General features: G+C 41.4%; 1 protein-coding gene across 1 annotated transcript in view; it reads right to left on the reverse strand.

Annotated features, from left to right (window-relative positions):
* The window catches only part of zgc:158403 (tetratricopeptide repeat protein 39A), a 13,197-nt gene extending 8,127 nt beyond the window's left edge, over positions 1-5,070 (reverse strand). Inside the window, exons 1-6 of the mRNA XM_030794084.1 lie at positions 5,023-5,070; positions 3,865-3,969; positions 2,932-3,063; positions 1,287-1,345; positions 902-969; positions 460-524 (exon numbers count right to left, since the gene is read on the reverse strand). Coding sequence (XP_030649944.1) covers positions 460-524; positions 902-969; positions 1,287-1,345; positions 2,932-3,063; positions 3,865-3,969; positions 5,023-5,057 — 464 coding nt within the window. The 5' untranslated portion in view covers positions 5,058-5,070. The remainder of the gene's footprint in view (positions 1-459; positions 525-901; positions 970-1,286; positions 1,346-2,931; positions 3,064-3,864; positions 3,970-5,022) is intronic.
* Positions 5,071-26,680: the final 21,610 nt, after the last annotated feature.

Consider the following 26,680-nt stretch of genomic DNA (forward strand, 5'->3'; position numbering starts at 1 on the left):
TATGAGGAGTTAAATTCGACACCTTCAAAAGCATCCAAAGGCAGAAGTGAAATTAATAAATAAAAATGAAAAAGTACAAGTGAACTCCAAGTTGTTGTGTGACATTTCTGTGGTTGATGTAAAGCTAGAGTGAATTTAACAGACCATTATGATAAGATAAAGATAAGGATTATTATGCAAATATTATGCTGATAATGCAAATGTGACGCTCATATCATGCATGTGGATCAGCTGACCGATTGCCGATGAGAGTGTTCAAAGAAGAAACTTTTTTTTTTTGTTTCCCTGTTTTGTTTTGTTTTGTTTTAAATAAAGGTTGCCAGTTCCTTCATCTCTACGTTCTGACAACACAAAGAGGATGTCATTTCTATTTTTTCTTTTCCTTCTTTTTTTTTTCTCTTTTACATTCCATTTTGTTGTCTGTCAGCATTCTTCCCATCCTATCCCCGGCAGGCTTACTTGTATATGAGGTAGCTGTTGCGAACTTTCATTCCGCCTTTGATAAAACTAACCATGTTCTCATCCTAGAAGAGAGGAAAACAAAAGCAGAAAAAAAAAAAACTCAAAAGGCAACAAGGAAGAGGAAATGACTAGGTCTTTCAAGGAAAGAGACAAAAAAAAGCATGTTATGGTATGTGAAACCAGTTTATTCACATTAGAAAGAAATTCTCTCTGTCTGAAACATGATCACTCAGTCTGGAGTCATGAGAGAATCACAGTCACAGTGTGCAAGGGCAGGATGTGGACATGAAACAGTGCAGTTCTGAATGTGACGCAGGATCTCTGGGGAAAAAGAGTAGAGAGGAGAGGAGAGGAGAGGGAGAGGGAGAGGGGTGGAGAGGAGAGGGAGAGGGGTGGAGAGGAGAGGAGAGGAGAGGAGAGGAGAGGAGAGGAGACCAACCTGAAGAAATGTAAGAGCAGCCCTCTGAAGGAGACACTCCGCGTAACTTACTTCGGCGTGGAGTTGTTCTTTAAACACATAAACACACACACGCACACGCACGCGCACACGCACGCCCGCACACATACGCACACGCGCGCCCACCCACAGCCCAATCAAAATCATGTGTCAAATGATCAAATACAGCACGCACAAAAAACACAGAACATACAGGATGCTTTTCCACACAGCCTATGATCTGAACACTGTTATAACAGCAAACAGTGGGGAAGGAAAACTACACACACTGGCTAACTGTCTAATGGTGTTAATAGTTCAGCTGCAGTTACAGCCATGACAGAGAGAAACGTCGCTGTCACTGTCACTGTCACTGTCGCTGACTCACCCTCAGTGAGGTCGTCTCCGTTTGATCTGCTCAGCAAGCTACCGGACTTCTTACGGAACCTGTGGAACACACACACACACACACACATACACACACACATACACACACACATACACACACACATACACACACACACACAGTTGTAATCTGTGTTTCTGTCTGTAAACTGTGTTATTTCGTAGTTTGTAACTCTGGTGACAGAGTAAGCCAGGCTGGCAGAGGCTTCCTGCTGTAGAGAATTTTTTGTTTGTTTTTTTTTTGTTTGATAAACTCCAGTCCTGAATCATGCATGAAAAGAGAATTCTGCATAAATAAATGGAGCAACTAATGCCCGACTCTGTATCTCTCTAGAACGTTCCAGGAGCCGCTGGATCCTCAGAAGTGAAACCTATAATACAAAACTGTCCTGTGAAAGACAACATTCCCTACTCCACTTTTTTTTAATGAGATACAACATTATATGTTCAAGCCCAGCACTAAAACCCGACTCAGACGTTCAAGGTGATTAGATCAAGCGTTGTTTGTAACAATATGGACAACAACATGCCTCAAGACTGACTTTGAAAACTGGATTGATGTGTCTGGAACCGTTATGTTCCTTTTCTCTTATAGTTATGTCCTTAAATGTTTCTTTTTATCATTTCATTTCAAAATGGTTCATTTGCTGATTGATTATTTAATTATATTTGTACTGTGCAGTTTTATATGATTTTCAATATGTTAAGCACTTTGAGCTAATAACCTCTATGAGTGATGATAAACAAGTAAAAAATCTATTATTATTGTTATTGTTTACAAATCTCTTGGTAGGACAGGAGTTTGTCATGTCAATGCCACACAGTGAACAGGTAGGTACTGACTGCATCTTTCACAGTGAACAGGTAGGTACTGACTGCATCTTTCACAGTGAACAGGCATCTTTGAGCTCATTTCCAACATTTCAGCGTAAGGTTGTTTTTTTTTAGACGGGTCTAAACAGATCTGTCTTTGACAGAACAGCTAATGAGTGCGTTATCTCCCGTTGGCAGCCCGGGCCCCTAACGCTGCCTGAAACTGCTGCTTCATGCAAACCACAGGCAAATGCCACGGTTTGTTTAAAAGCCATCATCAGGTGTGGTCAACGTTTAGGGTTTTAGATCAGCTATTACAGCACTGCTCTCCAGTAATGCTGCTCTGTGTATTTTTTCCTGAGATGGAAAGATGACAATACTGTATGTTGTTGACTGTTCATGCAGAGTAGATGGGTTTTTTTTGCTGTGCTGCACAGGGAGAAGTAAATGTTTGGCTAAAATGATCTTGTGATGGTGAAATACAGTACAGTGCTGCGTCAAACAGCTGTGCATATAGACTTGGGTTGAGGAGAGAGAAATATAAATGCTAAAAACTATGATAAAAGTAATTCGGGTTTCTTCAGGGCTGTGTTTTAAGACACACTCACCTGTTGCAGTGTTTGGCATACGTGAACGTGCGGTGAAGCCCGTGTGGGTGTGTCTGTGAAAGGGTGAGAGTGTGTGGCTTTGTGTGCTGCCGTGTGTGAGTGACTGAGTGAAATGGTAAACGGGTGAGTAAGAGTTTTGTGTGTGTGTGTGTGTGTGTGTGTGTGTGTGTGTGTGTGTGTGTGTGTGCATGTGCAGAGTGGACTCACCTCTGACAGACTTCCTGGGCAGCCTTCATGGTGTTTCCTGCGTGGACGATGTCTTCGTGCTGGAAAGTCATCATAGCTTGCATCTCCAGAATGGTGGCATAAATTAACGCATGGTACATACTGTCTTTAGCCCTTTAACACACATACACACACACACACAGTGATTAAGAGTGTGTTGCATATTGTCTGAAGCTCTAGAAAACAACAACAACAACAACAACAACAAAAACCCATTCCAAAGCCATAAACACAGTGAGAGCCGGCCGGCTGCCGCTAAGAAACAGAGTGTACCTTGAGAGGAAGATACAGAAACCAGAAGGGATTCACCTGGACAGTAACCACTGCACTAAACATTCAAGTAACTTTAATTACTTTTTTTTAAAATAGTTTTTAGCATTATATTTTTGCACCACAAAAACTCAGAAGCTAAACATCTGTGAAATTCCATTGTTTCCACGACAACATAGAAGGTGACATCGTTATCTCCTTCTGTTTTGCTGTCCGAGCCTAAATCAGAATACTGAATGGAAAAAACTAACCCAAAGTAGAAATCAATTCACAATCAAAATTTAAAATAAATTAATAAAAAAGGTGTTTTTTTGCCTTGTATTTCTTCACTATCTTACCTGCCCTGAGGTGTGTGTTTGCACGTGCATGCCTGTGTGTGTATGTATGTGTGTGTGTGTGTGTGTGCGTGTACATGGGTGTGAGCCTCTGCAAACATTACACATCCTGGTAAAGAGCAGTAGTGTGAGAGCAGTGTGTGCAAGCTACCAGGCAAACAACTCCCGACAACACACACACACAAACAAATGAACTTAATCTTCAACAGAGAGAAAACCACACAGATAGAACACAACTTAACCATCAAGAGAAGAGAAGAGAAGAGAAGAGAAGAGAAGAGAAGAGAAGAGAAGTTTTTTTAGTCGTTACCGAGGCCGCAGTTTGTCCAAACTTTCGCTGAACTGGTTGTTGAGGAAAAGATCCAATGCCTCCATACACTCCTCCAGGCTCTCCTGGAGACTGACCTGTGAAGAGCTACACACACACACACACACAATATGTATATATATATATATAATCTGCTAACTATTTCCCCATAATAAAGCGTGAGAGACAGACGTCATGTCGTCACAGGAGGTCTGTAATCAGCTGGAGCGCTGAGTCACAGAATGGAAGTTTGAGAGACAGCTGACTTTGCAGTAGCCTACACAACATGAAAAGAGCGGCCAGCACTGAAACTATGCTTACTTCCTGGACAAATTATTTGTTTGAGATTCCATGGTTGAGTAACCGTATTCGAGATGACACCGGCTTCAAAGCCATTTGGCGACTTCTTTCGCCTCTGGTTGCTTATGGGTATTCCGCGTGCGCGCACACGCGCGCAGATACACGCGCACATACAGACGCGCGCGCACACACACACACGCAAGATGTGCTCAAGGTGTCCATTGTATTCTCTGAGTACACGCAACGGTAATAACAGCCCCATTTTCACATAATACAGACATCACCTGTGCATCAGTAAAACAATTTCTTTGCGAGCTTTTCTCTTTAAACTGAACCTACGCCTCACGGCACCTAGGGGAGTGAGAAACTCACTGTGCCTCCACTCAGGCATAGAAGATCTGTGGAAGAAAAGAGCAAACATTCACTGAACACACATTAGACTCGGTTACACAACGAGGAAGGAAGAGGTAAACCGGGAGGGCTGTGCCGATGGAGTACAAAAGAAAAAAAAAGAACTAGTCACTTAGGTACTTTGCTATGTAACATTACGTGTTTTAAACTGAGCAGCGATAACGTGAGAGCGTCAGACATTGCAAGAAAGGATAAAATACGAGCGCACGACATTATACGGACAATGCCAGAGACAGGCTAAGCTTGTCATTTGGGGCAGTGCGAATCCAGCTGGAATATGTTTACTCATTTGAAATGCGATGACTTTGTTTTGCTATTAGCCAAAAGAAAAACACCAGAAAGACAGTGACGTTCTTGGACAGGAACACATGGAGGGGATAAAAGTATATTGATACGTATAAAATGTCCTAATTAAACAGTGAAAGTCGGCAAACTCGACAGAACGCTTACCTCTCGCTAACAGGTGCATCTTTCCCGGTGGACATATTCTTCTCCCTCCGGGCTTGGAGGCAAAACAGTCGTGAAAAACCGCACCGGATGACTTTACAAAACCGTTCGTTTCTTTTTCAAACTGTATATTTCTTTTGAAAATGTGTCTGGCTCTCTTTTGGTTTTGCTGTCGAAAAAGAAGTTGCATTGAGTCGCGGAATCTTGAGTTCTGATCAGACGTCTACGTCAGCAAGTGAATCGACTCATTCACACGTACCAAGTACTCGATTGCTAAGTGGGTGTGCACTGCTACGACACAAGGAAATCTTAACTCCTCCTTAGCAACGATTCACAGGTCTCGTTCAGTGAGCTGTGTTGAGTCTATCACATTCATGTTACGTCCAGGCGACGGCTTTACTAAACATATTGAGGGAATATTGCTAGTAGTCCTACCGTCACTATTATTGCCACTACTACTACAACAATTTATAATAATAATAATAACAACAACAACAACAACAATAATAATAGTTATTGTTATTATTATTCGTAGTTCAAGTGGTGGTGGTGCTATTTGGTGGTGTTAGCAATAGTTCATGTCTACAAGTACCACCAGTCGTTTTGATCATGATCATCATAATTATCACCATCTTCATCATATGCAACGAAAGCAGTTTTCGTGGTGTGGGAATGATTCATTTCATCATGAACATACTGATATTGACATATCGCATACGTTGGCACACTACCCTCGTGAGTTAATGAAGCGATACCTCGATTCTACTTTGATTTTTGGTATTTCGACTCAAAAAAATGCCTTGGATTGAAAAAGTTCTGAATGAATACGTCATAAGGACTGGCCATCTAAGCGCTGTACGGTGCGCTGCACAGTTGCTCTGTTTCCACGAGGTGGCAGTCTTGGAGCAGAAAGACAAGGCCATTTTCTGGGACAAGGAATACGCACATTTTTACCTGAAAATTTCCAGTTCAACTCTTATGTAACCTTAAACGTCCAAAATATGTTATTTTGCTTTGAGAAAAAACACCCATGCATTGTTTTATATATGACAGATGAGACCCAGTGAGTGACAAAGTTACACACTAATGAGACATCTTCAGAAGCTCCTAGTGAATCTTCCTTTCTTTTTAAGAAACTGACACAATGATCTTTATGGTATTAATAAATGAGGAGACTTTTGTGAATTATGAAAAGGAGTATTTGAAACTGCACGAGGACTCAGATTGCCTCCTGGTCCGCAGCTGTAATTACCTGTTGGGACCTTGTACCGCACAGCAGGCTTGAGAGGGTGCTACTGTAGTTTTGCTCTTTAAAAAAAAAAACCCACATAGTCTAGCTGACACATTTGCACTGTCTGTGTCCATTGACAGACATTGATTCTTATTGTTATCAACTAGAAGTGTCGTTGTTATCTACGTCTATGTTTATTCACTGAGCACATGCTTTTATCAAAAGTAGTTCCCAAGAGAGGGAAAATACAGACCAAGCACATAAGCAAATTAAGGAGCTGTCTGTTGTATGAGTGCCACTGACAAGTTCAGTATCAGACCAGACAGAAATGTAAGAATGTTGAAGGAAAAGAATATAGTGGACCACAAGTGGGTAAAAAGTATAGTAGTATAGTATAAACCACAGTATGAACTATCGAGTATTGCTCATAACAAATATCACAGTTGACTGCTAGATATTACCTATTATTATATGATGTCATATTATCATATACTTTTGTTAATATTGCAATGATATTTCACTATATTTACTTCAGAGTGTGAAACTGACTTTATGTTATTAAAAGGGACATAAACGACACAAATGCTGTGTTTTACGATTATGTGATTTATGCGGAAAAGGTGGCGCAAGGAATGCTGCCTACTGCTCCTGCGTCTGGTGTGTGTGTGTTCACTACTGGTATGTTGGATGGGTTAAATGCAGAGGACAAATTCACTGCTCACTGTTCACAGTGTGTGTGTGTGTGCGATCACAGAGATTTACATTGACATTTTTTAAAACCAGAAGCATTTCATAATGACAACAATTCACACATTCAACGTCATAGTGGCCAATTAATTGTGTTTATTTTTCTTTTCTTTTCTTTTCTCTCTTTCTTTTTTTTTTTTTGCTGAGGACTTTGAGGTTTGGGGTTTGAGGAGAGTCAGTGGGGAGGAGTTTCCCAAAATGTCTTGGTGTTGGCCGGACCCCTGGCGTCCAGTTTTTCGGGCAGAGTTTCATCACATCGCCATCCATGCGACTTTCCGTTCCTTATCTTGCCGCGTCATCTCTCTCCTCTCCTCCAGCTCTCTCCTTCTCACGGCGCACTCTTTCTCCTTTTCACTCTTCTTTTTCTCCTTCTCTACTTTCTTCATTAATTTCTTTTCTTCTTTCTGTTTTTCTCTCTCTATCTCCACCCTTTTTCTTTGCTCCTCTATCTTAATTTTCTCTGCCTTCTCTTTAAATTTCTTTTGCTCTTCGCGTTGTTTTTCCTCAATTTTTCTCTGCTCTTTATGACGCTTTCTTCTCTCCTTCTCAGCCTTTTCCCGTTCTTTTTCCTCCTTCTCTCTCACCTCCTTTTCTAATTCTCGTTTTCTTTCCTCTTCTTTTTTATGGATTCTCTCCATCTTTAGGGCGACTTTTATTTGCCTTTGCCTCTCCTTCACGAGATCCTTCTCTTTAATCTCTTCCTCTTTCCGTTTTAACTTATCCGTTTTCTTTTTCTCTGCCTTCTGGAAATACACGACGACCTTGTCCTCTTTCTCTTTCTCCTTCAGAATCTTTAGCGTTTTCTTCTCCTCCTCGTACTTCTGCAGTATCGCTTTTTTCTCCTTCTTGCACATTTCTTTTAAGGCTTTTTTCTTGTCTTCCCTTTCCTCCTTCCTCGCCTTCTTCTCCTCCTTCTCTTTCTCCTCTTGCTCTTTTTCCAGTCTCCTGATCTCCATCTCTGCTTCCTTTTTTCCTTTCAGCTGCTGCATGATTCTCTCTCTCAGACTCATCTGTCTTTCTTTCTGCAGAGCTTTCATGTACTTTTCTCTCTCCTTTTCCTTTTCTTTCTCCATCTTCAGCGTTTCTTTGGCCAAACGTTTATACTTTGTCAGTATCTTCAGTCCGTCAGCCGTCTCCGCTTTCAGCAGTTTTAATTTCTCCTCAGCAGTCAAAGCACTGACTTTCTCCGTATCCAGGGAGGGCTCCACCTCTCTGCCCGTCGCACAGTCCTTCTCCTCCTCTTCCTCGCTCTTCAACAGGTTTTCCACTGTGCTCTCTTCCGTGGTTTCCTCGGACTTCTCGTCTTCTTCGGAGTTGGGAGCCGAATCGCTGGAGGAGGATTTCTGTGGCGTTTCGGGCGACTCTGGAGTTCCAGCTTGGCTTTTGTTTCCCTCGCTGGTCCCGGAGTCGCTGTCGTCCTCGGCCGCGGTGGATGGAGGCGAGTGGGGGGCGACGCGTGCCCTGCGGCGAGCGATGATGCGTCTCAGGAGGAGAGAGGTCACGGAGTCTGAGGGACTCACCGGCCGTTTCGCGGGGGAGACCTCGGAGGAAGGCGGCACGGAATGGTTCGAGCGTGGCTGTCCGGTCAGGCTTTGAGCAATGGGAGGAGGAAGGTCCTTTAAGGAGGAAAGAGGGGAGCCAAAGGACCTCCTTGGGGAGGTCGATACAGCGTCCACCTCAGGGCGAATGACAAGCACTGGTGACACTGTAGGAGGGAGACTGCGCTCCTGCACAGAGGGAAGTTGGAGTACAGGTATGCGACGACCCTCCACGGTACAAAGACTAGAGTCGTCAGAGAAGTCACTATCGTACTCCTTCTCCTTAAGCTGAAATAGAGTAAATAAGAGAGTAGTGTTACAGACGTACATCGTATGGCTGCGAAGCATTCCACCAGCAATACTATGGCCTGAGAAACTGTTTACAGAATTTGCACGGTAGCTGACGTAACAAGGCATGGATGGTTTGCAGTAGGGCACAGTTAGTTTAAGGGACTGCTATGAGATGATGATGTGAACAGCATTGTAGGCTGGACTATCAGTTTGTTTTTGTTTGTCCTTCATTACGACACTTAAGCTAGTTTTTAAAACAGCAGCATCGCATCTCAAACCATCTGATACCAGTTCAGTAAGAACATCTGATGACAGTTCAGTAAGAACATCTGATACCAGTTCAGTAAGAACATCTGATGACAGTTCAGTAAGAACATCTGATGACAGTTCAGTAAGAACAGCTGATGACAGTTCAGTAAGAACAGCTGATGACAGTTCAGTAAGAACAGCTGACAGTAGTTGACTAAGACCAGGGAAGAACTTTCCAGCTCCTCAGCTCAGTCAGGATCAAATCCTACACCCACAGTCCACACTGTGGTCATCTTCATTTTTCATCAGGGAACTGATGAAGACTGATGAGATTAAGGGAGGGGGGGGGGGGGGGGGGACTTTACCTGTTGATTTTCAGCTCGCAGCCTCTCCACTTCATCAGTCAGGTCTTTGATCTGTCGCTTGTACTATTTATAGAGATAGATAAGACAGAAAGAAAATAATAATAACAATAATAAACGGGCTATATAGTTGTATCTGAAATGTTGAATTTGGTACATGTGATATTTTTAATTCTGCTATTTCTACATTCGTGTTTCTTACTGACGTCCCGTCAAATCTTCAAAGGACCGCAGATAAAAGCACGTCTAATCCAGGCATTAACTTAAAATTTAAAACAAAGCGACCTTCTTCACTTGAGATCGCTAACCAAGTTCTTTCATTAATTGTTTTCTCCGAGCTCTTTGCTCCGCCAATCATGTATTGTATTTTTATCTTTAACCAGAGAGCAAAAAATCGAACGATCTGTTAACGAATGACTCATAATAATCTGTGAGCAATCATACCATTGCGTTCTCATTACGGTGTTTCTGCGCTTCGTTAATAAACGCCTCCTGCAGTCTCCCCTTATAGACGGCAATTTCCTTCCACAGTGCCGCTAGCTCCTTGCCATTCTCCTCCCGAATCTCCTGAACAATCCTGTCCAGCGAAATCTTGCTTTCGTAGCTCTCGGTCGCGACCACCCCAATTTCGCGCCACAGAGCGTCACGGTCCTTCCTCATGTCCTCCACACCACATCCAAATAGATTAACGGCCTCAATTAACTTGGCCCCTTTGTCCATTGTTACGTTATTTTACCTTTGGGAAGACAAAATGACTAAATGAATCGTCTTAACCTGGAAAAGTAATAAAGTAAACTAACAAACTACATATAAGAGCCCAAAAGTAGAAACGGTGATTTACGAATTATGTCATTTGAAGTACTTTAGAATGCTTCTATCAACGTCTGTTTATTTTATTTTAATACTTTTAACTATCTAGGCCCATAGATTACGAGACTAGTGCAGCGAAGATAAAACCGTCGAGGGCAAGCCACGGCCACATCTCCGTCAAAAGGCGACCAGGTTATCGGTGGAAACCTGCCGCTCTTCTGCTGCGGCGTCTCGCTCACATCCCAAAATAGCCTGTTCGAGGCTAGTAAGAAACTCAGATTGAACAGCAAATTTAAAACTCACAGTCTTGATTTGAAAAAGTTAACTGGATGAACTACAAGTGAACTACCGATGAAATAATACCCTCAAGCACAACAAAATCGTTACAGCAGGCCACATCCTGGGTTAATTTCAATAATGATAATATTGTGATGTTAACATTAAACGTTATTTTAAAAAGAACAAAAAAAGCGGAATTCATATTTGACGATGTCTGGTTGTTCTGGGACTTAATAAACAACCTTTGAAAGAAAAGCAGTTTACCAATTATGAAAACCAGATAATATTATTAGCTCTACGATAATAATTCTTACTTACAACACAAGGTCTTGCACAACACAGCTGCTAAATCGCAAAACGCTGCTTTCGCTCTTCTTCTGGCGTCTGTCCACTACAGAGTGAATGACAAAAGTTTGAGCGGTCCGTGTGTTTCATGCGGGGCCGCGCTAACGTCACAATGGCATGCTAGTGCACACCGTAACATGAGCGCATGTCTACTACTGCAGCGTAACACTGTAATAACAGCGAAAGATGTTCGGTTAAATCTGAACACCGTCCATGACGTTGTTTCTAAATATTTTAATTAAATATTATTACCTGATTACTTGTAGTTAATTTCATAGGAGTTTATGCAAGTTAGTCTATCATGTTCCCCCTTGTCACCATGGTAACCCATGCTGTACAAGGGTCAATTTAGTTAATGTTAGATGTCCAAAATGTGGTGTTTGCTGGTCTGCAGGGCCATTTTATCGAATATTACACGCCTTACCCAGAAAGCAAACAATCACTGAAGCTATGTTAAATCAACATTCTGCTATCAACGTTAAGTTCGTTTAATCAACGTCGAACTTCGATGTTGATTGTTCATCACTTTTGCACCCTCCGTTAATAGGGTGAATTCAGGTATATTGGGACATCAGGTAAATTGGGACAGCATAACAAAACAGCATTGTACTTCTGCCCTGAAAAGTGCAAGTCCAAGCAACTGGTGTTGAGACCTTGCTGTGGAAGCACATAATCAAAGTAATATGACATCATTCCTGTCACATCACATGGGGGGAAGTGGTCAGCATCAAACAGGAAGTAAACCCCAAAAAGAAAGCGGTAAGAGAAATGACGTATGCTTAACCTTGATTTTAATATAAGGGTATAACATTTAAATGACTCATATATTGTAGATATAAATTATATACAAACATGTATGATGTAATAGTGTACCAAAATAAAATTATATTGTTTTGAAATTATGTTTACATTTTTTAAATTAGGACATTTTCTTGGTGTCCCAAATTACCAAACCGTGTTTGGTAATTTGGGACAGCATGTTTCAGGTAAATTGGGACAATGTTAAAAGGCTACTGAAGTGAAGTGTAGCACCAGTGTATTCATATAACATGATTAAAAGAGGTTTTTCAACACAACCGCACAGGTGTAGCCTACAGCCAACTTTTAAGCAGACAGAGTAAGACTTTTTAATGATTTATGAGCGGACTTCAGATTGATGCTAATCCCCCAAACTGTGTGTAATAATTGGCCTTATAATTTGGTCCAATTAGCAGATCCCAAATTTTTCTCTGACAATGGCAAACAATAAAGACTAATCCAAATGTTGTTTAGTATGTTTAGTGTGCAAGTAGTGGCGTAACAGTGAATTTAGTCTAATCAAGCAGCAGGGTTGGTGCTGGCTGATGCAGATGTAGTCAGCAGTACTCTTGATCACTTAGTCCATGGTTTAATCCCTATCAATGTTTAATTTAATGACTATTGCAGATTAGAATGGCACGCAGGAAAGAGGCAGGCAGATTGAGGGAGAGAGTGCAAGGGAGAGTGGAAAAACAGGGAGAAACTGCAGGGTGGAAATATAACAAATGGAATGAGGAAAGAATGAAGGGCGCTCTCAATGAGTACAAAGAAATGGTGCAGGCAGGTATGAGACCCCAGCTTCGTTTTCTGGCTAGGGCATGGTGTGTCCCTAAATCCACCCTCCAAAGACGGGTAAAGGGTGTCATAGAGGGACATAAACATGTGGCAGGACGGAAGACCATAATCCCGGCAAAGGATGAAGCCAGCCTGCTTCAGCTAATCAGTAGCCTTGCAAAGCGTGGGTTTCCGATGAGGAAAATGGAGATTCAGAAAATTGCATTTCAGTTTGCAAAACTGAATGGCCTAAAAGGCTTCTCTGACAGCAAGGGATGAGCAGGCCACTACTGGTTTCAAGGATTCATGCAGAGACACCCCAGTCTCAGCATGAGGAAGCCAGAAGCCCTCTCTGCAGCTCGGGCCGCGTGCTTCAATCCCACTGTTGTGGGGCAGTGGTTCAAAATATATGAGAATATCATCTCTGACCTTGGGATCCAAGATGTTCCAAGCCACTTGTGGAACTGCGACGAGACGGGGTTGCAGGACCACTTTGTGTCTCCAAGGGCATGGAAAAGTGCAGCGACACCTCAAAATACCTGGGCTGGGTTTAGGGGCTGTGGGATCTATCTTCTGGACCCAACTCGCATTGACAGGTCTCTGTTTGCTCCAAGCCTTACTACTGACAGAGAAGAAGCTCCAGAGATTGACAACACTGTGACTGAGATGGTGACCCCTGAGCTGGATATCTCCCTGGCAGTTAACCAGGATGCGCCAGCAACAGTTAATCTCGATGTGTTTGCCACCTTCGACCCCACGGTGGCTCCTTCCACATCTATCCAGGCTGTTGATGTAATGCCTCCAGATCCCAGCAGCATAGTCGAGGTGAAGACAACCAGTTTTAACGATCTCATTACGCTGCCTACCCGCAAGCGCCCCTCTACCAGCGAGTCAAAAAGATCCAAGCCTCCAAGCTTCTACCTTACAAGTGAGACACACTTTGACTATGTTCGAGGCCGAGCAAAGGGGAAAGGGAAGGGAAAGCAACCCCAAAAGAAAAAGAAAACTGAGGAGAATTCGTGCAGCATTTGTGGAGGAATGTACGGGGACAAAAAAGATCCGAAGAGAGAAGAGGAGTGGATGTCCTGTGGAGCCTGCAAAAAGTGGTATCATCAGACATGCGGGCAGGAAAACGGAGCGATTGATGATGATGAATCATACCTTTGCAAGGACTGTCTGTAAATGTAAGACTGTGAAAGATCCATGCTTGGACTGAAAAAAAAAATGTTTAGTTTATATGTTGACACTGTTCCAAAAAATGTTATGACATTGTTGTCTTGTTTTATAATATTTTGATTCATTTTTAACAAAATGATGAATTTATGTAAGCTACTGTTGGTTAATGAACTGATGAATTGATGAAAAGATTATTTAATTCTACAAAATATTTTAAATAAATTAAAGATTTTTGAAAACATGTTGGATTCTTTAATCACTTTAACACCTTAATCAATAGCCTAGCCCAGATCCCTCAATCTGTTGACATAATAATCTATCATAACACATCATACATAATGTCAAGTAACCTAAGACATATATATAAGGTTTAAAAAAAATAAGTTTTAAGAATTCTTTGAAATAGGCCTATGCCATGAGGGTTGAAAGCAAGGGTCAATACTAATGACACTGTGTCCCAAAATTACCAAACATGCTGTCCCAAATTACTAAACATGTGACTGAAAAATAGTTTTGTGGCAGCTACAACAAAATGGTGAATCATGCTTTGTAAAAATATCATACACACTTACTTTCTTCACATGAAGACAGTACATACCTTAAGGATTTCAGAAATGTATGGGATTTTTTTTAATTGACGAAAGGAACACAATCACAAGACAGAATTACAAAAACTGTCCCAATATACCTGAATTCACCCTATTGAAACAACGCCGAAATCATAACCAAAGATCATCGGGACTTCAGTGGTATTTCAACCACCTCAAATAACTATTAAACCACAGCAAATAACTATTACTACTTTAAAATACTGTGAAAAATATGTCCTGCTTTATCTACAGCCAGGATGTTATTAAAGATATTTATAGCCCTATATTATTAGGGCCCGAGCACCGAAGGTTCAAGGCCCTATTGTTATTAAAGATTATTTATTTTTTTATATATTTTTTTTCTCCAAGACTTGGCCATTTTTGAGGTGGTTCCCATGGGCGAAAACTCGTGAAATGCAGTGCACACATCAGTGCTTGTGACAGTTACTCAGAGACGGAGGCTTAGCCCCGGGTGTGTCCCAGGGACTCCATAGCGCCCCCACATGGTATCGAGTCTTGTGTGCGGCATGTAGTTTCACCCAGAGCCGTTGAGAGAGTTGTGACACTGACTGATCTCGCTGCCACGTGATCACGTGGTTCATGTACGTCTTCAACAGCTCCAAACAAACCCCGTGCCTTCAACTTCTCTGTAGTACAGACAGTAGCGAATGCGATATTAAATGGTAAATGTTAAAATATTTAACCATTTGTGTGTATTTTTTAACTGCCTTTACACTTACTGCATATACGTTAATGCCATTTTGATATGTGGAGTGGCGGAGTGACAACTTTATCAGTTTATGAGTTATCTCGAGTTTTATTTTTGGAGGGAAAGAGTTCGTTCATGTTAACATACATTATGTTAGCATACATTACATAGCCTAATGCAGGGGTGTCCAAACTTTTTGCAAAGAGGGCCAAATTTGATAAAGTGAAGATGCCCGGGGGCCAATAGTTCCTTCTGACATTTTTTTCACCACAATAGTTACATGAAAATACACACTGTTATAAAACAATTTTCATTTTCTCGTAACCAAATATAAGCCACTCAGGCAGGTGTGAACAACTCGAAAGACACAATTCTGCCTTTCATTTATATCTGGAGAGTCAGATAACATTGAACAAACTGTATAGAATACCTTAAATTTCCATGAGTTTGATAAATATCTTTGCCTCATGAACATTTCAAACAGGACTTATAAGTAATGCAAAGTGGTCTGTTATCATTAAAGTTTAAAACAAGTGAATTTTGCCCTTGTCTTTTACAAGATCTTTCAGGAAGCCAAAGTTTGTGTCACATCTACAGGAAGATTATACTTTTTTAGTCCCACAACTGGGAAATTCACTTGCCACAACAAGAAATAAACACCTATGTAAATATACACTGAGGTCAAGCAGCTCCTCTGTCACGTTCATGTTGTCGTCAACTCCTCTTAAAAAAATCAGTAGTTGTGCAGTGTCAGATGCATCGGTGCTTTCATCGCAGGCTAATGAGAAACAATCAAAAGCCACTCCTCTGTCCCCCAGCTGTCTCAACTCTCCGTACCAGGCAAACATTCATAGATTCTTGCTTCCTCTCGGGGCAAATGTTCTCCACCATTTTTATGACACAGTCTTTGACAAACGTACCTTCAGTAAAAGGTTTGCCATGTTTAGCTATTAACATGGCCACTTCGTAGCTGGCTTTGGTGATATTTTCGTTTGACTCACAGGCCCGCGTGAAGAATCGCTGTTGCGATACCAGAGCAGCTTGGAGTTGCTTCACTTTTTCAGTCTCGTAGTGTCTCTTAACGTTGGAATCCTTAAACAAGGCAACCGTCTTTTTACAAATAAGACAAACACAATTGCCTCGATTTTCAGTGAAGAAGTACTGTAATTCCCAATGCTCCTGAAAGCGGCGGCCCTCACTGTCAACTTTTCTCTTTTTTTTTTTTTTTTTTGCAGTTGCCATGGCAGAAATGAGCGGAGAAGGGTTTGCGGCACAGATGCAGAGGCAGATAGCATTAGAATGGTGCTACTACCATGTAGTGAAAGGAGGAATTACATTTTTAAAGTTTTATGATTTATTTATTCTGACAGAGCTAGTGAGCCATAAATAACACATAATAAGACTGAAGCTGTGGGCCTTATGAAATCTGACTGCAGCCCGTGATTGGCCCATGGGCCGGACTATGGACATGCCTTGCCTAATGCAAGATCCTGGAGTAGTCTGATTTAATTTTTGGGCATACATTGATCTCCCTTCACTTTATTGAGGATTCCTAACGGTTTTGGCCAGACACCACGCATCAGCTACAGTATGTTATTGGGTCCGTAGGATTTGCCTGCTTTGACTGAGCAGACGCAAAAAAGACACTACCCTACATCACTTAACTACACTGTCAAAGATCTGTCAAACATCTGATGTTGGAGTGTGTTAGTGAGTGGGCATTCAGTCTGTTAGTGTCCAGGTTTTTGATGAGACAAAGGTGGCAACCCTAGATCCACCACACATTCCTGATATTATTTTAAGACTTTCACATACGACCTAAGCATGTATCATGACAAACAAATATCAACGAATACCAATAACTGCTCAAATTAAATAAGCAAGTTTGGTCAATAGTGCAAAATATACAAGGCAACCAACTGCATTCAAGAAAACAATTGTAACACATGTTACAGCCTGGCTGGTGAGACCACAACATAAAAGGGAAGGCTGACACAAATTTAGGTTTTAAATAAATAATAGAATTGATTCAATTTATTAGTTTATCCTCCCTGTTACCACCACAACCTCTGCACTGCCACTGCAGGACTAGTGGGGGTGCTGAGGGTTGTAACACCTCCCTCCCTAAAAGGGCTCCTTCATGGAGACCTAAGACAAAACACACGTGGCCTTGATCTGAGGGTGGAGGAGCTGATGGAGCCAGGAGCAGCAAAATATAAAAAATATTTTATGGATGGAACCATATCTCCTCCCTCATAGTATAATGAACCCGAGTGCCTTTTTGAGTTATCCATACTGGGTAAAAGTAAATATCAGAGTAAATAAACCCTGCTCACTCACAAAGGGTGTACACCGACCGGAAAACACAATGAGCACTTGTCTCAGGGCAGCCTCTCTCACTGTGTGTGATGTTCACCACAAATACAACAAATAGGCCATGTCAATGAAATGTATTTCATAAAAAACACATTCTCGTTTTTCCTCAGTTTTGTCTAAAACTAGTGAGATAACTAGTTAATATCAAGTTAGCCAAATATAGCCATATTAATTTTAATCAGGTGTACTAACACGGTACCAGTGCAGCTATCTGTAATCATAAACCCGTTGATAACCAGAACAACTTCATATGTAACATTACCCTACATCAATAACTGAAAGTGATTTGACTGAAACTCATCAGTGAAATGGAAACGTTAGCCTCGATAGCTGGTTAAGCTACCTCCGGTAATAATTATTAATTAAGATAAATATTAACAGTTAATGCTGAGCACATACAAAAAAATAACAGTATTTACCATATTAATGACGGCTAATGTATTAAATGTTTGAAAAATTCTGTTATTTTATCAACTTACTCTTGGAAGTGCTTGGCAAGCAATTGAAATGCACGTGGCTCTATGCTGTGAATGTTGATGTTTGGAACTATTCACTGTGCCCATGACCCAGAAACTGGCCAGAAATGTGTCCGCCATTTTTTAAAATGGTCTCCTATGGGAGTGTCACCCCTCTGTTCTCTCTACCGCTCTGGTTTCACCTATACACACCAAATTTTGTAGGCATGTGGGTCCCCCCACAGCGAACACATTTGCAATTACATTGTATTAGCCATTCCCAACAGAAAGTGAGTTATTTTGGATTTTGTGCGTTTTGACACGCGTTACATTTTGACATACTCCTCCTAGACGGTTCATTGGATTCATGTGTGATGTCAAGATGTTGCAGATTTTAAATTGCTACGGGATTTTTGATATCTTGCAAGGTGTTGAAATGGCGAAATGGTGAATTTATATGTCTTGCCATGCAGGAGAGCAATGTGTCATAAATCCTCCATGCATTGCTTGATATGGCTCAAAATTCACAGGTTATTGGTTATGATGGTTATGATCATAACCACATGCCCAGAGTGACACCCCAGTATAGCGCCACCATCTGGCAACAGAAAGAGTGGGGTTTTTTTCAGTCATCTTGGCTATCCGGTTCATTGGATTCATTTCAGATTTGGTGTACATGGAGTCATGGGTGTCCTGATTTTATACTATGAAGGGATTTTTGATACGTTGAACAGTGTAGCTATGGGGATAGGATGAATTTGGGCACCTCTGAACAGATTTTTGACCAGTTTCACCAGTCTGATGAGTGACAGGATGTTTAACCAATCAAATTATGAGTTGTATACTAGCATACTGCATACTAGCCCAGTATACACTGCGTACTGCACACTACTCCCCACCCTAGTACATAGTACAGTATACAAGTATGATAACTTTCATGTAGTGTTCTACAGTCATTTAACCAGAACATTCTACAAGCTTTTACCTCAGACTTTCTGTCGGAGGAGAGCGTTCTTGGTATTCAAAGGAACAAACAAATTTATTTCTCGGTGTTGTGTGAATATGTCTTACCTTTCGGTAATTAAATTTCACAGTGAGGCAAGGAGGCGCAGGAGAAAGACTGCGCTGATGAGAAGGACAGTAATTACTTTATTTGTACAGCAGGAGCTTGGTGTAAGTACAGTACAGAAATTTTAGCAGCAAAACAAGTAGTTGCTTTAGCTTCTTAGCTTCTGTTGTTAGGAGCAAACGTTATGCTGTAGTGGTTCTAGCTTGTATGGCGCCCCCCAACAAAAATTGTGCGTCTATTCAAAGCCCCAACCCCCCCCTTCCCCATAACAGAAAAAAAGAAAGGAAACACTCTGCACTAACTTTAACTGTTATTTTTATTCATTTTATACACTTAACACATTTGAACACATTTCAACACATTGTGACATACTTGTTAAAAATGATTTTAAGTAGTTTCCTCTTTCTACAGGATAACACCCGGGGGCCATACTGCCAGTTGAAAGGCAGTACTCCTGCTGTTCTCCTCTTTTTTCGTGATGGAGACCTAAAGAAAGATTTCCGCCTCTCCAGGCAAACTGTTAATGCCTTTATAGAGGCCCTAGAAGAGGGGCATTATCACGGTTGGGGGAGAGCACTGGAGGTGGGAATTTTTCTTTATTGGCTGGCTAGTGCCACCTCCTACCGGGTGGTGTGTGAGGCGTTTGACGTCCCATGCTCAACAGTGAGCGATATAGTCCATGGCACTGCAGAGGGAATACTCTGCATTTACAGCAGGGCAGTACATCTCCCATCGCAGACTGAGCTGGAGGCCATTGGAGCAGGGTTCGCCCACCTTGCAGGTAGTCCTGCCTTGAACCGTGTGGCTGGGAGTATCGACTGCAGCCACATAAGGATCAAGCCTCCTGCAAAATACAAAGAGGACTACTTCAACAGGAAGCTGTTCCACTCTATCCAGCTTCAGGCCATTTGTGACCACAAGGGCCACTTCTTAAACATGTTTAGCGGCCTGCCTGGTTCTGTTCATGATGCCCGGGTCCTCAGGTGGAGCTCAGTCTATGTACAGCAGTTGTACCCCCCACCTGGGTGGTACATCATAGGCGATGGAGACTATCCTTGCTTTGCTGCCCCCACCTGTTTGATGACCCCGTACCGTGAGCCAGTCCAGGATGCTGTGCAAGCCAGGTACAACAAGCACCTGGCGGGTCCAGAATGAATGACAGCTCCAGCTCCGAATATAAATGTAAGTATCAATTGCATATCTTGGTGTAACAAGTCATGTGTTTTCTTATGGGGATACTTTGATAGATATTTGCTATAGTCGGTGTTCGTTTTTATCAGAACACATAGCCTAACCAATAGTGAATGCTAGCAAACTAGCTATTCTTTCATGACTGTAAGGATAGTTAATAATAGCGTTTTCTGTCAATTATCGCCTTCCAAAGTGGCAATGCGAGCTAGCTGAGTACATTGTTAAATTAATTTGGACAGCAGACTTCTACATCACACTGAGCTCTTGAGAATTCATGTAAGATAAATGTAACTATGAGACGTTCTGACAAGGGGAGTGGCCATGTTTGTTTAAGTGTTTTAAGCATGTAAGCAATGTTGCTTATTTAGCCATGTCTGGAGGTATTTTGCACGCTTAGTAAAAAACAAACTCTTTTAATTGTGGTGTTGTGTTAATTTGGTGATTAAGTCAGGGATAATGGCGGACGAGCTGTCCCTATATAAAAATTTTGGCTGAGTTGTAGGCAAACTCAGCTTCTATCTGTATTGGAGGGCATTTCGTATGCTTACTAAGAAACGAGCTCTGAGCGGCCTTTTAAGAGAAGCAGGCATCGTACTTTGTTATTTCTGTTAATTGTGGTGTTAATTTCGTGATTGGGATAAAGGTTGACGAACTGTTGAAATATTGGATGTGGCACAGGGAAATTCCGCTTCAACTCGTGGAATTAGCTTCACCCATGCATTTCTCTATACATTTAAGCCTATGCAATTACGCCTGCATGCATACACAGGAAATGGTACAGTTAATCTTAAAAAGCCCAATTGTTTTTGGTACTACATTTGGCAGAAAAATGATCCAGTTAAAAATGATCCAGGTGATAAGCCCGAATCCTTTTAGCTGTCGCTATGACCATGTAGCCACAACAGTCGTTGATTTAATCTCAACATATTTCAAGTCAAAACACCGTTGTCTCAAATGAACACGATATGTATGGACGTTTAATTACTTTCAAATTCAAAGTAGATTACCATTAAAGCTAATATAGTTCAAGGAACCATTAGCATGTTATGCTAGCCCACGGTGTGCTTAAAACTTAGGCTACAGCTGAAGCTGTAACATTAGGCTGCTATGGTATCTCACAGCTAATTGAAGCAGCTGAGGCTATAACATTAGCTTGCCATGCTACCTAACAGCAAGCTATGGCTATGCTGTTAGCTGGTTTAAAGCCACGTCTTCAGGCTATTGTGAAATGGATTGCTAAATTCCAGCGCATGACACTTTTAAGCAATAGGAGTATGACGAGCCTATTTACTTAATGTAGCCTACGCTTTAGGACCGTCACTTTTATTGTTTGGAAGACAAGTCGCCGCTGTCCCAGGCATGTAATGAATGACCCCGCGTTATGATGTGTAACTTTTTCTATATGTATTTTCACTTGATCAATGAATTGTTAATAACGTTTAACATACAGTGTGGCAAAGATAAACCTATTATTCAGAATGGTTCTGTCCACATTGCAAATGTGCTCCTTTACAATCTTTAACTGTACGTTCACACTAAGAGCGGCGATTGCGGCAAAATTCACTCAAACCTCCGTGCCAACAACGCTGTTGAACACTGTGGACAATCTGACCTTGATGAAATAGGCCGGTATAAGTTAGTTCGGAAAGCTTGGTTATGCAAATATTTTTTAAGGGGGCCACAAAGCAAACAAACAGGTCGAGCGGTATCTTTGTGCTGACTGACCACCGGTAGGGTATAAGTTAACCTTATGAAATATTTTATATGTGAAGATGAGAAATCAATCGATGACAGAAATACATAAACAATTGAAATTACATATTTTGTAACAAAATAAACTAACAAAATACACTACTTAAAAGCCTTTTTTGTTGTGGGTCTTTTGTGTTGATGCTAGGCTAGGTCAAATTTCAGCATGGAGTTCATGGGACACGTTCACTAGCTTTTTACTTTTACACGTTTACTAGCCTACATTACAGTAACTGTGGTCCTGTTCCTGACTGAAGTTTAGTGACTAATTAGTCACTCAAAAACAAGCGTCCTGGAGCAAGAATGTTGCCTATAAATTGTGTTCAGCTTCATCTCAAATTCATCTCATCACTATGGACAACCAAGAGGTGATCGTGTTCGGTGCGGCTTTATTTTATCTGAGGTGAAGACGTCAGAGGTCTGACTGGGTTCACCCGATTCTTCAGGCTCATGAGCAGCTGCGGGAATATCACCGGCTGGTGCAGGAGTTACGGCTGGATGACGACAGGTTCCAGTCATACTTTAGGCTTGACAGGAGCCACAGATTGCCAGGCTGGACACCAAATGTCGGCGCACTACTTGTCCGGCTGAGCACCTGGCAATTTGTCTACGGTGAGTTTATACATTTTTTGTATGTTTTGTGCTTTAAATGGTCCTGAAATTTGAAATTTGGTTTTGTGTTTTCAATTGCCTGGACATTAATTTCAGTGTTTTATGGCTATTTACTGTTTGGCAATATAGCATAATGCTGTATATTTTGTCTTACTGTAATTTTTTTTTTTCGGATACTTGGCCACGGGTGATTCCTACCACACCATAGCTTTCAGCTAGCGTGTCGGAGTTAGCACCGTGGCAGGTATTGTTGTAGAGGTTGCCAGTGCCATATGGGATGCCTTAGTGTCAGAGTTCATGCCAGTCCCCACCATTGAGGACTGGTAAAGCATCGCCACTGACTTTCTCCATCGGTGGAACTTCCCCAGCTGTCTTGAGTCCATTGATGGGAAACATGTGGTGATCAGGGCTCCTGACAACTCAGGGTCCCTATTCCACAACTACAAGGGGACTTTCTCGGTTGTGCTCCTGGCAGTGGTAGATGCCCAGCAAAGCTCCCGGGTAGTGGATGTGGGCAGCTACGGGAGGACAAGCGATGGCGGTGTGCTCCACCTTTGGCCAGGCACTCCGAGATGGGACCCCTTGGCCTGCCATAGGATGCTCTGCTGCCATGTGCAGAGCATTTGGGACCACAGCCATTTGTGTTTGTGGCAGATGAGGCCTTTCCGCTCCGTCGAGACCTCATGCAGCCTTTTCCAGGAACCAACCTCTCCAGCAGGCACAGAAGTTTCAACTACAGGCTGTCACGTGCAAGGCTGATTGTTGAGAATACCTTTGGTATTCTTACAGCTCAGTGGCATATGTACAAAAGAGTCACTGGCATCAGCTCTGCCAACGTGGACACCTGTGTGAAGGCTACCTATGTCCTGCATAACTTCCTGAGGAGGACCGCAAGCACCACCAGGACGCCCATACCATCGGTTGGAGACAGAGAAGCTGCTGGCCTACAGGAGGTCACCCGAGTGGGCAGCAACAACTCCACACTGGAGGCCATCCGTGTCAGGGAGACATTTGTTTCCTATTTCTCTGCAGAGGGAGCTGTCCCCTGGCAACCACTGGCATGATTCATGTCTACAAACGGCTCTTTTAAGAGCCATCAATAACTCAAAAAAAGCATTACTTCCATTTTCAGCACAATGTTATTATGTGATGGATAATTTAATTACACAACTTACCAATTTACCCCCTTATGGAGCAGGTTATCAGAGGTACAGTCTTGGCTAATAATTTTGCACTGAAATATCATGTGACAATGTAATGAATGTGATATATGTGTCCAAGATTAAGGTGTTCCGTTTAGTATAATATTTTCTACATTGACGTATTGTTAGAAAGTGACAACAGTCGCTCACCCTACACCTTTTCGATTAGAATATGATAGATTTGAAAATAAAACACATATAACCAGAAATGTTTTCAAAATTTTTTTTATATTATCCACAAAATGGAGACAGAAGAACTGTTTCTAACTTGAGTGTGTGAGGAGAGCACAAGGTGCAGCTGACCAGACTGCGAGGGAAATAAGCTTAACAGAAGAGCCATGGCTTTGTTTTGCCAAGAGAATGAAGCCCTGGGGCTCTTCTGTTAGGTGGTTTACTACTTCTGTTAGGTGGTTTACTCTGAGTTAAATTAACCAGAACTTCCCTGGACAAGCCAGTTACCTTGCTTCATAGCACAGCCCTCAGATCTGAGTGCATTGTTGGATGACGAAATGTCACGGGTCAGAGGTTGCCGGAGGTGCGAGGGCCCGCCATTGCCACTTGCGGCTATATTTAAACATTAGGTTTTATCTATATGTAAATAACAATGGACAACTTTACATCAGTTGAAAAAACAAGTTTATTTCGTTTATTAAAACAAGTTTATTTTAATTTCATTCTTTGCAAATTCACGTCTGTGCTGTCTGGCGTCCAGCCCCATCCACCCGGTCTGGAGTCAGGGTATCTAAAATAGAAAACAGAGAAGCAAAAAAATAAAGTTATCAATTTCAGTTACTGTACAAAGTGTTCAAATACCAAAATAATACAGTAGTCTTGATAATATAAGTATTCAACACCTTTTTATACTGACTTTATAGCCCAGTATCCGATCTCCATCAGTAACTAAGTAGGATAATTTTGCTAGCATTAAAGCAAAATGCTAACTTTGTAATCCTGCGCTGAGGACTGTAATTCATGAAATTAGCATGTTTTTTACCTTTGTTCAGATTTTGGGTTGTCTACGAAATACCTATACATGCCTCTCTCTTCGTCTCAACTGATCCTAGCTAACGTTATCCTGTCATCTAATGCTAACTTTTAAAGTTGTCAGTTGCATTAGCGAGCTAATTTATGGCATCTACATCTCAGTCTTGACATTTGGACGGTAAAACATCCCAAATATTTAATGTAATTTAAAGCTACCACGACCACAGTAAAACCCTACAGTAAACTGAGGTTAGCTAACTGACTAAATTAACTTAGTGTAGGTGTTTGTGAAGCTGTAAAGTGAACTTAGTCTATGATGTCTAAATCTGACAACAGATGCTAACTTTTAAATGACATTTAAAGGTGTCTAAATGATAATAACGACCGTAGTGACAGGCACAAATGTATGACGGCATATAATTTTAGACAATGTAAATAAACTATAAACGTTTACAAATTCTCAATTTGGTACAATTCAACATTCAAAAATTAGATGAGTATATGCATGTTTACTTGATGTGGATTCACAAATCAGATATGTGAGGTGCCGTTGGTCTTCCACACGATGGTCACCCAGTCAACTACAATTCGATGACTTTTCGATCATATTAGTCAACCATAAATCGATGGCTTTTCAATGTCACATCATCTTTTCGGGGTCAACTACAAATCCATGACTTTTCAACATCGTTGTCCTTACCCGGGCAACTACAAATCGATGCTCAATCATTTATAATCAGGACAACTATAAATCGATGTTATTCCACCGTCACTGTCATCAACATTACTATACCTTCGGGTTTCATTGGTATTGTAATGGTGATCCAACATTTATTTAGCACTGAAATTTCAATCAGAGCAAAATGATGATTCAGATGGAAATCACTTTTTTTTTGTCAGTGTCTTCTTGCTATCAGGGTAATGTTAAAAATTTTGTCCACAGCAAATGTTTGCAAATATAAACTCAGGAACACCAGCATTGCTAGTCAGTTAAACTTGTGCATGACTGGCTAGTTCAAAGGCAACTACCAGTCACCTCAACGTTGTATAAAGCTTAAATAATGAATAAATGTAAACACCATAATGCATATATGTAAATGAAAATGTGTGATTCTGCTGCCTGGACTCAGCTTTACCGTTCTATTTAAATCCAAAGGTTCTTCAACGACTTGACGCTTGTCTACGGGGCATGAAACCTCCAAATGAGGCGAAAAGAAATCCAAGGCCGCTGTCTGAGAGACAGTACTGGAAGGCATCTGAATGGAGGGCATTTCTATTGTTTTACTCCACAGTACTTGTGCAATAGGCAACACACGTCATCGCCCCAACTATCCCAATGCTAAGGGAGTTTTGCACAGTACTTCTCAAATCAGTCTTACCATCACGCTATTTTAAACACTGGCTTCTATTTGTTCTCTCAGTCTACACACTACTTCAGTCTCAAGTCAAAAACACCAATCTTCTGCATGCCTCCTCTTGTCTTACACGTACCGTTGTTGAAGTGGCAGAGCTTTATGGGAAGTGCCCTCAACGTTCACTGCCTAACTCACCGCTGCCCAACTTAATATAAATTGTGAAATCATATTCCAAATCTTGTAATGTCTCAGTTGCTCGTGGTAAATGTTACAACTCATTGTTCCAGCTTGGGCAGTACCGTTATTTCTGCATATTACAAAACATGGAGATAAATAGATAAGATTTTTAGAAGTAAAAAAAAATAATAAAAAAATACAAGCATGTATGTGTGTGTGTGGTTAGCTAGCTAGCTAGGTAACGTGTAGTGAGTGTTGTAGCTACCTAATTAGCTGGCTAGCTGAATGCGCCAGGTCTTTTATCTCTCCCCTGACCCGCCGGAACAGCACTCTCTCTGTGTTCGCGGGTGTCCCTATTTACAAATTAAGCACTGGTAGGCAGGCTATATGATAGATAGGCTACCACATAACCTTAAGTTAGTCACTTTAATGTTAGCTACTTAACTCAGTACAACTAATTCGAGAGCTACTCAGTTCATTAAAGCTCGTTGACTACAAGGTTAATTGAAAAAACAAACAAACAAAAACCTTTTAGCCAACACTGTTGGCAACAATGAGAATAATAGTATAATCCTGTTTGGCTCATGGAATC

Source organism: Chanos chanos, chromosome 16 (assembly GCF_902362185.1).
Source record: "Chanos chanos chromosome 16, fChaCha1.1, whole genome shotgun sequence".
Classification (NCBI taxonomy): Eukaryota; Metazoa; Chordata; class Actinopteri; order Gonorynchiformes; family Chanidae; genus Chanos; species Chanos chanos.